The following is a 12,877-nucleotide window of genomic DNA, read 5'->3' as shown; positions in this document are numbered from 1 at the left end:
CTGATGTTGACCTTGGGAAGATATCTCTGCCTCCCTTCGTGTTTGTGTGGTAAATTGTCAGTGTGAAAACTAGTTCTTGGCTCCATCGCACAAGGGATAAGGTCCAAGCAAACAGTACAAAATTGCCAAAGGATTGCATGAAGTTGGCAAGAAGTTTAAGCTGAGGTTCATGCATCTGCTGACCATTCCTCCCATGGAAAATAATTTATTACATCAGTTAACAGAGCAGAATATTGTTGTTCCACCATCATGGCTATTGAATGATGGTCATGTACATTTTACACAGTGGCCCTCCTAGAATCTGTTCAGTGGCCTTAATAATTAGTGGGGCACATGTATTAAAGAAATCGGAACAATTCAATGCAGAGATTCTCCTTGCTACCACGGCCTTGCTGTACATCATTGAAGGCCATGATTATCTTCAAGGTTGAAAATTCCCATTTCCATTTAGCAAATGACAATTACAAATTCAATGAGTCCATATAATTTAACTTAGAAAATTTTCTACACTAGTCCTGAAAGCCTCACCTAATGGTTTTTATAATAAAATTAAACTTGGTTTAAATTTACCGGTTAACTTGATAAATAACATTTATGATTCCAACTAAATTTCAATTTGGACTAATTTGAAATTGATTTAATAAAAGATTTCAAGTAACCTACATGGTGATTAGCCTATAAACGTATTTCAAATTGGATTGAGTCTAAACTAATAAAGTTTTTCTTTAAAAAATAACAAAATTACATCTTATTGATAAACAATTGATCTGATAAAATCGACTCAACAACCTTTAACTCGGACTCTTTATTACTTTCGTCAGCTATGGTTTTTTATGTCATAAATTCATAAGAAAATGTACAAATTACTGGGACTCAGCTTACTGAATTGACTTTGCACAAGCCTATAATCTTTTTGACAAGGACAAGAAAATGTCCATACAAAAAACCTAAGGTCAAAGTACCAAGAACTGAGAGCTTATCTAAAGTTAAAAACAGCAACCTGAACCAAACCAATTATAACTATCAGAATCCTAGGCAGCTTTTTTTTATTTCCTTCATGTCCGAGTCAGAGTTTCCATTATAAGAAGTCAAAGAGGAGGAGTCTATCCTCCAGAAATCCTAGGCTGTCTTAATCTCACATCTCTCTCTCTGTATATTGTTTTGGTTATGTAATCAAAAGGATGCACTAATTTTAAAGCCCCCCATGTCCTTGAATCAAGGTATTCGTGGATCCTACTGAAGGAGTGACCTTCACGATCTTGACACCTTTCTTTTCTTATTTTGCCATTGTTGTTTAGTTGAACACAATTTTAGGATCACCACATGACTGTTTCTTTTTCCTTTGTTTGAACTTTCTAAAAACTGAACTTGTGCCCTTTCTCTATCGTTCTTTCTTGGGCTGTTAGTGTGTCTTTTTGTTGTTTGAAGGGTTATGGTTGTGGGTTTTCTTGATTTTGTCCGGTGTTAAACTTTCTAGTTTTTAAGAGTCTTTGACCCTTCTTTTGTTGGTGTCTCGTTTCTGTGTTCTTTTGCTTTGGGGGCATTCTGTTTTGTTTTGTTTTGTTTTGTTCCCTAAGGGAGACACATACAGGCGCAGACACAAGTGCTGTTTCTTTTGTTACTGTTGATGGGCTGTTGATGTCTTTGGAGGTTGGTGTGAATTCAAATACTAAAAGCATGGGTTTTGATGAGAAAAACAAAGAGGAAGTTTCTGAGACAGCAGCAACAACAAAAACACCTCCAAATGAAGAAGAACATAATGTTGATGAACCTAAAAGTGGTGGGATTAGCAGAAAGATGAGTGAGAGTTCTCTTTATGGAACTGATCAAGAAGAAGAGGATGATGAGGAAACTAATGAAAGGAATATTGAGCTGGGTCCTCAATACACACTCAAAGAACAACTTGAAAAAGACAAGGTTTGTTTTTCTTTCTTGTTTTCTACCTCTTTGTGTTTTCTCATTCCTGTTTCTTTTTATTAATTACTGTTCCATTTTTTGTTTTGTTTATGTTCAATCTTTTTCTGTTTTGTGGGGTTTGAGAATGTAGGATGATGAGAGCTTGAGGAGGTGGAAGGAACAGCTTCTTGGGGCTGTGGATATTGAGGCTGCTGGAGGTAATCTGCTTAAACATTTTGAAAATGTGTTAATTTGTTGTATAGTTCAGATTTCCTTTGCAATTAGTGGTAATGGAGCCATGTTTTATGTAGTCTGTTAATGATTTTTTTGTGGATTTATAAGTCTCTGCATATTGTCTGCTGTGAGAAGAACTAAAATTCACCTGAGAAATCTTAGGAATTAATAAAAGTTAATTTTGTTAATTAGGGTTGATAGTTTATGTATTATTTGTCAAATTTTGGTTTCTTTTCCCACAATTTATAGCAATTGTGTCTGAGCTCATGTGTTACTATAGTGTGTTAGACCCTTCTTTCATCATCTCCATTTATTCAAGCATACTATTTCATTGACTGGATTTGTAAATGCTTGAATTTGAATAAAATTTCCTCTGTTAGCCTTTTTGATTCTTGGAAGAAATCTGATCAATTAATGGCAGAAGAAGTTTGTTTGGATCTCTGACATTTTTCTTAATGGTTTTATAACTATGTAGAGACTCTTGAACCTGAAGTTAAAATCCTAAGCCTTGAAATCAAATCCTCTGGCAGACCTGATATTGTTCTTTCAGTTCCTGAGAATGGAAAGCCTAAAGGCTCATGGTTCACCTTAAAAGAAGGTAGCCGCTATAGTCTGCAGTTCACTTTTGAGGTTAAGAACAACATTGTTTCCGGCCTCAAGTATACTAACACGGTTTGGAAAACTGGTATCAAGGGTAAAAGTCTCTCCATTTATCTCTTCCAATCTCTTCATCCTCGTATCTCTTTTTCTCTGAAATAATGATTTTCCCTTGTATGATGATTTATCATGATAGTTGATAGCTCAAAGGAGATGATCGGAACCTTTAGTCCTCAGACAGAACCTTATACTCATGAAATGCCTGAAGAAACTACTCCATCTGGTATGTTTGCTAGAGGATCATATGCGGCTAGAAGTAAAGTAAGTTCCACCAGTTCTTCTTGTTCTTCACCCCTTTGATATTTGATCTTTTCACGCAACAGATGTATTGGTTCAAAATACATGTTCATCAACTGACCTTTTCTCAATGCGTTTGCGCACAAACTACACACATTCATGTTCAGTTGTTTTCATCTGTTCTGCTGATTCATGTGATAGTACTTGTGGGGCACCTGCATTTAAGAGCATGGATTTATAAAAAAAATTTCGCAAAAATTCAAATAATTTTAAATATGCTAACATCAAATCTATTACCATTTAAAGTCCCTACAATATAGTTATTGTTTCAGAACATCTTCCAAGGCCTAACTTAATCTGCTTCAAAAGGACAAGCTGAGTAATGTTCCTATCAATTAGTTCTGGAATCAAGTGTGTCATAATTCATGCATGTGAACATTTAAACTTGTGGGTCATCCTTTGTTTAGTGATTAGATTTCAAAGATGATTATTAGATTCATCAAGAATTTTTGGTTTGCAGAAGCTGCTACTGATTTCCTTTGTATTCTTCTTTCTGTGTCTCCAGTTCGTTGATGACGATAACAAGTGCTACCTTGAGATCAACTACACCTTTGACATCCGCAAAGATTGGCTGCCAACTAAAAACTAATAATTACTATTACCTTCAAGTTGCAGCTTCCACATAATTGTTTTACAAGTTGGAATATGCTTCTGATGTTTAACATATCTTCTTTTTATTGTCTTATTTATGACTCCTATTTGAGACTGGTCATTTGAACAATGAAGAGAGGATTTGAAAATTTGCAGCTAGATATTCATTTGGTAGTGTTGTTGGTTAATAAAATTCACCATTACCTTAAATTGAACACTTACCTTTTTGTCTCCCGGATCATCATTCCATTAGTACATTCTTTTTCTCTTTTGATCATTGCTTTTGCTTTCAACGTTGGCCGAATCTTTCTACTTTAACTGCCTTTCTTGTTCTGTTCTTTTCGTTGGAATTCTTTTGCAACGGTTCCATTTTGTACCGTTGTTGGCTCTCATTCTACTCTTAGAACTACCATGTTTTAAATGGATGTCTTGTGGGGTTAATTGGCTGAACTTTTTAGAGACAATGTTTGGTGGGACTACGAACCTTTAATCATTGTGGGGGTGAACACAACAGCAATTGCCTGGACTGTCAAAAAGAGTTACTGTAAGTGGAAAAAAAATGACAGCTGTGATTCAAGACATTCAGATCTTTGCATTATGATCAATGCCATACAGCTCCTTTTCCACCTGAGAATTCTGAATATTTGGACTAGGAATGCATTATTTAACCATTTTGGAGAGAATTAATGCTACGATTTAAGTTGGAACAACATAGGTGTGATTTTGCAGTGACATCAGCTACTGGTTTTGTTTGAACAGCATGATGGTTGCTCATTCAATTGATGGTGATGGGGTGGTAGTGATCTACTAGTACTAGGGTTTTGAATCAACAAGAAAGATGTGATCGGCCAATGAAATCTTAATCAACAAACTCATAAAGAGTTCAGAAGTGGAGGTTGTTGCTGGTTGTTTAAACATGAAATCTTTCCTTTTAAGTTGATTTTTGGAAGCCGAACATCCACTGGCACTTGGTGATGTTATTGACAGAAACTTGGTTCACAATATCTCCTTACCGACTTAAAGAAAAATGTGGAATAGACATCACTGCACTTTTGATCATCTGCAACCCTAATTTTTTCTTCAATTAAACAGTATTGATAGTGATTTCCAATTGAGTGGACATGAACACTATCTATCAGATTCACATCATTCTACGTTGTGCTACTTTCATTGGGTTCTATATAATTCAGTATTTATTGGCCGTATTGTATTGCCTCAAAACTATGAACTAACTTAGCAGTTCGCTTTCAGAAGAAAGTAGAAAATGGAAGTTCAAATCATTTCTAAGGAAATCCTGAAACCTTCCGCCGTGCTGCACCATCTAAGAACCTAAAAGCTTTCTCTTTTACTCACTATCCAGTGAAAGTTTCTGCAAAGCCTTTTTTATCACCTGAGAAAGTCCTCACAGTCATTAACCTAATTCTACCCTTCTGCTGGACGGATAAAAGATGGTTTTTCTATCGACTGCAACGATGATGGTGCGCTGTGTTTATTGAAGCCTTGGATGGTGGCGACGTAACAAAGGTATTTCAAGAAGCAGACATAAATCAGCTGCTACCATGTAGCCCTAATGAAGTCATTTGGGCTAAGAACTGATCAGGTAATGTTAGCAGTTCAGGTAAATTACTTCAATTGTAGGGGGTTGGAAATTTGTATTTGCATTTGACATGCAGTTGCTGATGCATCAACTATAGCAACCTTTGTTAATAACTGGGCTGCAATGGCTTGCGGTTCTTTTGACTGCTCAACCCTCTTCCCTCTACATGATTTACCAAGCTTCTCTTCAAGCAATTTCATGAAAGAGGATGTGTTAAGTGAAATTTTGATGAAAAGGTTCTTGTTTGATGGTTCCAAGAAAGTTTCTCCAGGAGAAGAAGTGGGCGACGGACCATCTTTGGATTGTCCTACTCGTTTCGATGCTGTTTCAGCTCTTATTTGGGGGCTATGACGGCTGTAACCGGAGAAATTGAAGCTACAAAGATAAATGCTGCAACAATTGCAGTCCATGTTCGGAGGAGAATGAAACCACCAGTGCCACAACAATCCATTGGAATACCTGGTGACAACAGCAAATTGGCCAGAAAGTGAAAGTATTGTGCTAAACTATAATGGTTTAGCAGGAAAACAAATTTCACGAGTCACTAACGAAGATGAACAATGACTATCTTTAGGAAAGCTTCAGGGTGGTAGTTGGATACTTAACTTCCTCAAAAACATAGATGTTAAACCCGAAATAATCAGGTTGGTTTACTTAGAAATTCTGCAACCTGAAGTCTAATTTAAATCAAGTTTCAAGTTGAATTGAAAATAAACATTGATTTGGTGAAACATGTAAATCCATGACTTGATAAAACTCATTCTAAACTTTGACCGCTAAAATCCATGGATTTTTTTTGAAAAAATGAAATGATGTTATTTTAATAAAAATAATTAATCAGAGGTGATGGAAGCTATTTTCCAAATTAATCATCGAGTTAGATCTAACAACTATGTCTAAAGCCGGTGAGAGGGCTCTAAAAATCCCTAGCTCAAGGTTTTTTTCGTTTCAGCAGTTGGTATGAGTTTCCATTCATGACACAAATTTTGGGAGGGGAAAGCCTATGCGGTAAAGCCCTGCCTTGAAGCCTAACAGGTTGCCATTTTCTTGGATACAAAAGATGGTGAGGGAATAGAAGCAAAGATTGGATTGTCCAAGAAAGACATGGTAAAGTTTGAACAAGACCTTGGCATCTTCACGTATCTTTCTTCATGTCTTTGAGCTGACATTTTCAATTTTTGATCCATCCAATCAGTTCTTCAATTACACCATGAGAGTAGCATTTCCTCACTCATATATCTCACAAGATATCCACTGCATCAGCCACTAATATTACTTGGGACTCACTGCATCAATCCATCTGAGAGTTTTATTTTAGTACTTGATGAAATCTGAACAGAAAACATCCTAGTTAGATTGCTAAGGAATTGAAATATGACTAAATCTGAGAGTTTTATTTTTGGTCGATAATTGAAATTTGAAAAAACTAAGGTTCATGGAGATATATATTTTTTATTTTGTTACTCTTGTCTTGAAAATAGAAAAGGTTGAAAAAATTGACAAGAAAAGGAATTTTTTTTTGAAATAAAAGATTATTAAATTAAATATAGTCAATAGTGCTTATAAAAAAGTATTTAATTATTTTTTATACTATAAAAAATAATTAATTTATCTAGATAAATCATAATGATTAAATTTTAATTAAATCTATAAAAATAATAAAAATAAATGAACAAGGTTACGTGTCTTTAACTATAGTTATAAAACCAGTATAATAAGTTAACTTGGTAATGGTGGATTTGAAGCTTAATTTATGCTGGTTTTAATTTCGAATTTTTTTTGTTATCTAAACAATGACCCGTCAATCAATGAATTAGCCTGCCCAACCTGCCGGGTCCACCCGAGTTTGGTCGTATAACTATCGTCTTGACCTGGAATTTCCATAAGCAGAAGGTATATATATATATATATATAGCTAGCGACGATCTCTATAGCCAAAAAAATTGGCCAGAGAGAGAAATCAGACCATAGCAACCTTTTGCACATTAACGTTATCAGACAAAACATGGCAGAAGACAAGCAAGAAACAGAGAAAACATTCGCTGATTTAGGTTTATGTAAAGAACTAGTAGAAGCATGTGAAAATCTAGGATGGAAAAAGCCAACAAAGATACAAGAAAAAGCAATACCTTATGCACTTCAAGGCAAAGACTTGATTGGTGTAGCAGCTACAGGTTCAGGCAAGACTGGAGCTTTTGTTCTTCCAACACTGGAAGCACTTTTGAAAGATTCACAAGAGAGAAAATCTGTGCAACCCTTCTTTGTTTGTGTTCTTTCTCCTACAAGGTTGGCTTTTTTTTGTTGGTTTTCTTTGAATTCGAACCCAGATGATTTTTTCTTGTTTATTATATGTTTAACGTTAGGTTTTTTTTATTGAATTATTTGAATGTGAAAAACCCAGATGCTTTGTTCATGTGTATTTAGTGTTTTAAGCTTTAAAGTTTGTATTTTTTTTATTTTTGCTATGTAGTATATATTTTTCAACTGGGTTTTGTTTTGCTCTTGTTCAAAGGGAGTTGGCAATTCAGATTGCTGAGCAGTTTGAAGCTTTGGGATCTGGCATTGGTGTGAGATGTGTAGTGGTAAGTTTTAAGGTTGCCCCTTTATTTCTTTTTGTTTTTACGTTAGATAGACAGGAAGTAAATTGAGAGTTTTATTTTGTGATTATCTGTTCACTTCCATCACAAATTTATTATAGACATTTGGGTTGGTACATAAGTACATTAATAAAAACAAATCTTGATTTGCTGATAGAATATTTTAGCTTCAAATTAAAGACTCAGGTCATGTAGTTATGTGCTAAGCACAAAATTGAGCTGTGCTATTTAATTATATAATTCACAAAATTGGCTTTGAGCATTGAAGGTGAGTAGTTTTGAAATCATGCCTGGCAGCAGGACTAATTCTGATAAGGAAATGATTTGCGACTGGGTAGAAGTTATGTAGGTGGTTTTTTTTTTTTGGAGTAAATGATGGTGAAATGTTAAAGTTCAATGTTTAATAAAGAAGTATTGGAGTTAGTAGAAAAAAGAAGGTTATGGTTTGAATCACTTTGAAGGGTAGATTCTGAAGATTGAACTGTATCATATAGTTTTCCAATCAATCTTGTTATTTTTTTTCCAAAATTATGTGATTTGCGACTGGGTAGAAGTTATGTAGGTGGTTTTTTTTTGTGGAGTAAATGATGGTGAAATGTTAAAGTTCAATGTTTAATAAAGAAGTATTGGAGTTAGTAGAAAAAAGAAGGTTATGGTTTGAATCACTTTGAAGGGTAGATTCTGAAGATTGAACTGTATCATATAGTTTTCCAATCAATCTTGTTATTTTTTTTCCAAAATTATGTGATTTGCGACTTGGTAGAAGTTATGTAGGTGGTTTTTTTCTGTGGAGTAAATGATGGTGAAATGTTAAAGTTCAATGTTTAATAAAGAAGTATTGGAGTTAGTAGAAAAAAGAAGGTTACGGTTTGAATCACTTTGAAGGGTAGATTCTGAAGATTGAACTGTATAATATAGTTTTCCAATCAATCTTGTTATTTTTTTTCCAAAATTATGTGATTTGCGACTGGGTAGAAGTTATGTAGGTGGTTTTTTTTTGTGGAGTAAATGATGGTGAAATGTTAAAGTTCAATGTTTAATAAAGAAGTATTGGAGTTAGTAGAAAAAAGAAGGTTATGGTTTGAATCACTTTGAAGGGCAGATTCTGAAGATTGAACTGTATCATATAGTTTTCCAATCAATCTTGTTATTTTTTTTCCAAAATTATGTGAATGATAATCCTTGTTGTTCTTTTGAAATAGCTTGTTGGAGGAGAGGATATGTTGCAGCAATCTATTGTCCTTGCAAAAAAGCGGCCACACGTTATTGTAAGAGTTTCATTTACTAGTATGATACTTTGAGCTTCCTATGACATTAAGAGAGGATGTAACTGTTTGGTTTTGTTTTTCGATGTGGTCTTTGCATCTTTCTATCATAATCTGATAAGTCATAGAGCATATCTTAGCTTGTTGGCTCCCACTTTCTCATTGTATAGGCGCGTGGGGTGGGATTGGTGCCAAATGTATGAACAAGATTGTTATATTCAATTTTGGTTGGAATTATTCTAAGTGGAAATTTCAACTTAAAGGTGCTTGCAAGAGTAGGAAGGAGATTTATGTGGATATACATTAAAACTACTACATGTTTTCAGTTGTAGGAAGCTCTCAATTTATCTCGGTTTGTTATTTCTTTGTAGGTTGGAACACCTGGTCGCCTTGCGGATCATTTGTCAAACACAAAAGGCTTCTCTCTTCATGCATTGAAATATTTAGTACGTCACATTTTATCCTTGGGCCTAGAACCTCCTTTTTTTGTTTTTAAAATTGTTCATGTTGCTTTATTATTTGTGCTGTAAACAGATCTTGGATGAAGCAGACAGATTACTGAGTATGGATTTTGAGAAATCACTGGATGAAATTTTAAAGGCCATTCCAAGGAATAGAAGAACCTATTTATTTTCTGCCACTATGACAAATAAGGCAGGTGTCATATACATTGAGATTGCCAGAGTTTTCTTCTTGTTTTTCTTTCTTTCTTCATCTATTTTTTTGATGAATATGCTGGAGTCTTCTTGATTCCAATGTTCATGTTGCTGTGGTTGCTATGGAGCATAAAACAAGTCATTGCAAAATCAATTGCAGATAAGAACTTAATTTTTCTGCAATTTTTATCTATTCAAAGCTGATTAAAATAGTTTGTTGTAGCTAATTTCCCGAATTGGCTCACTAACATGAGTGGGAAATGGAAGCGAAAATATAAAATGTTTCAAAATATCACATCATCTTTTCTTTTGTTGTGGCTGATTGTATCTGTTTTTGGCCTTGTGGCTCTTCCAATTACAAAGTTCATAAGGTTTGCAATAAAGTGAAATTAGAACAAATGCAACGAGCTTGATATAATAAAATCCAAAATATTTTTTTTGTTGACAATTGAAATATTTTCCGTACATCCTAATGGAGGGAAATGAGATAGGGTTGAAAGTTTGATCAAGTTCTTATCTTGGTTTTGCAGGTGAAGAAACTCCAAAGGGCTTGTTTAAGGAATCCCGTAAAGGTGCAATGGAACAACTTTCATGCATCTATCACTTTCCTCTTCTAATTGTTTTCCTCACAAGCCAGAATTTCAATTTTCCAGATCGAAGCAGCATTTAAATATTCCATTGTTGACACACTGGAGCAGGGGTTTTACTTCATGCCAGCTGCGCTCAAGGTTTCTTCCTTTTCCATTGTTGCATTGCTTCACACATATTCTTCCTTTTTTACATATATGATGTATTCCACAAGCCCATTTGAAATTCTCTGTCATCTGCTGTGTATCCAAATACACATCAATAATACTGAAGTTCTGGTTACAAGGAACTTGTTGTCTGCAATATCAGATGTTTCATTGTTTCCTGGTTTTCATAGCTGATTTGATTTTGTATGCCTGCAACAATTTTTTTCTAATTTTAAGATTGGAACGCTTGGAAGAACTTAAAGAATAAAAGGGATTATATTTGGTGCTGACCACCAAATACCTTGAGAAGGCATGAGTACTTGAGAGTTTGTGCATGGTTCACAGTGAGCCATGCATCTGGTGGTGTTTGAAGATGTTAGTCGTGGAATTATTCATGAGACTGCAGCATTTTATACCCCAATGGAAGCTTAGTGAAGCAAAAACGGCTTCCATTCTTTTACTCTATAATTAATCTCTCTCTTAGGTTCGTTTCATTTTGTATGCTTGCTGCAGGATTGCTATCTTGTACATGTACTATCATCAAAGAAAGGAGCTACTTCCATGGTTTTCACTCGGACATGCAGAGAAACTGACTTTTTGGCTTTGGTTCTTCGAAAGCTTGGTCTAGGGGCCATCCCCATTAATGGTCAAATGAGCCAGGTGTGCCTTAAATAATCAAAATATATGCATTTTTTTCTCTCTCCATCTCTTCACGTTTCTTCTCCTCTTCCCATTTTTGTTACCTAAATGTTCCTGTGATTATAAATCAGCCCTCACTTTGTTAGATCAATGTTTTCTACAGTCAAACAGACTTGGAGCGTTAAATAAGTTCAAAGCTGGCGAGTTCAATATTCTGATATGCACTGATGTCGCAAGTAGAGGACTCGATATTCCATCTGTGGATGTTGTTGTTAATTATAATATCCCCACAAACACCAAGGTTTGCCTTCTAATTTTCCAGCACTCTGACTCGTACTTGAGTGCACCATGTTTAAGGTCTTGTTTCTGATCTATCTTCAGTAATAATTATTGTGGAGCTTTGAATTGCTTTTGGTTGTTTCCCTTTTTCCATTCATGATATTTCCCTGCATTGTCTTCACTTTTCTGCAACACGCGCTATTATTTTCAGCAAATTTCGAGTGTGAATTTGTCACCACAATCTCGGAATCTTGCATCCAAACATTCACATCTACATGACAAACACAATAATTCCTTTAGATGATGAATGACTAGATGGAGTTGTTTGTGGAGCATTTTGCATATATTTACAATCTCCTCTTTTCTAATTTTTTTACAGGATTATTTTCATCGTGTTGGTCGAACTGCGCGTGCAGGACGATCAGGGCTTGCAATCTCACTTGTAAATCAATTCGATATAGGACCATTTAAACAGATAGAGAAGCACATTGGAGGTTAGACTTAGACATGCTGTTTTTTTGTTAGGAGCCACCAGGAGTATTTTTGGAAAAAAAATGTGCTTACCCATAGACTCAACAGTTTGCTATGCTTTCAGATGATTTCAAGATACCCAAGTATACGGCAAATGAAGATGAAGTCTTGCTATTGGCAGAGCGTGTTACAGAAGCCAAAAGAATTTCCAGAAAGGTATTCCCTTAATTTTTCCATCATAATTGATAGGACAAGTGTAGTGAAATAATGATATTGTTTTTATTACAATCTCATTCGAGTGTTTCTTGATTGATGTTCCTGTTGTATGCTGAACTTCTATAGAGCATCAAAGAGGGTGGAGGCAACAAGAGAACAGACCGACTAGACGACGAAGATGAGGAGGATATAGAGAAGTATTTAGGCATCAAGAACAAGAAGTTGAGGAGAAAATGAGACCAGCAAGCAACTCTTCTGTCTGAATGTTTCACCATCTGAGGATTCTTCCTCAAGAGATTTTTGTAGCATAACAAACACTACTCTGATCATCCAGTAAGGGGATGTGAGATTACTAGTTTACTACTTGTTTTGGCAAAGTTAAATTATAGGTTTTATGATATTAATTATTTTTTCATATGATAAAATCTTATAATATTAATTTTTATCCCATACTCTTAACACGTGCATGAGCCATGAAGATCAAAATATTGTTTGAGAATTACAGTATATGAAAAGCCAAATCATGGAAGAATAAAAAATGCCAAATTATTGGAAAATGTCGTTTTCTATTTTTTTAGCTAATTTTACATCCAACAATATTAGTAACCTAAAAAACACTCTAAATTATTATGATAGTATTAATCCTAATTTATTTTTTGTATCAATTTTACTATCCGGCTATTTTGATTTTTCAATAAAGATCTCTGTTGGCATCATTTTATAAAAAAAATATTGATTTTTTTACAAA

The 12,877-nt window shown here is 34.7% G+C and overlaps 2 protein-coding genes across 2 annotated transcripts; both read left to right on the top strand.

The window, feature by feature from the left end:
- Positions 1-983: 983 nt before the first annotated feature.
- LOC133676698 (rho GDP-dissociation inhibitor 1-like) lies at positions 984-3,885 on the top strand. Its single transcript, XM_062098419.1, has 5 exons — positions 984-1,917; positions 2,048-2,114; positions 2,606-2,824; positions 2,924-3,048; positions 3,590-3,885. The coding sequence occupies exons 1-5, from the start codon at positions 1,639-1,641 to the stop codon at positions 3,671-3,673; spliced, it is 774 nt and encodes a 257-aa protein (XP_061954403.1). The 5' UTR covers positions 984-1,638; the 3' UTR covers positions 3,674-3,885.
- A 3,269-nt stretch (positions 3,886-7,154) lies between these two features.
- LOC133676925 (DEAD-box ATP-dependent RNA helicase 10-like) lies at positions 7,155-12,574 on the top strand. Its single transcript, XM_062098734.1, has 12 exons — positions 7,155-7,558; positions 7,785-7,854; positions 9,072-9,137; positions 9,506-9,580; positions 9,669-9,788; positions 10,321-10,362; positions 10,444-10,518; positions 11,038-11,184; positions 11,327-11,464; positions 11,822-11,936; positions 12,038-12,129; positions 12,256-12,574. Exons 1-12 carry the CDS (start codon positions 7,278-7,280, stop codon positions 12,364-12,366), a joined length of 1,332 nt encoding a protein of 443 aa, XP_061954718.1. The 5' UTR covers positions 7,155-7,277; the 3' UTR covers positions 12,367-12,574.
- Positions 12,575-12,877: the final 303 nt, after the last annotated feature.

The sequence above is a fragment of the Populus nigra genome, chromosome 17, assembly GCF_951802175.1.
Source record: "Populus nigra chromosome 17, ddPopNigr1.1, whole genome shotgun sequence".
Classification (NCBI taxonomy): Eukaryota; Viridiplantae; Streptophyta; class Magnoliopsida; order Malpighiales; family Salicaceae; genus Populus; species Populus nigra.
This window is presented reverse-complemented; position numbering and strand designations above follow the sequence as displayed.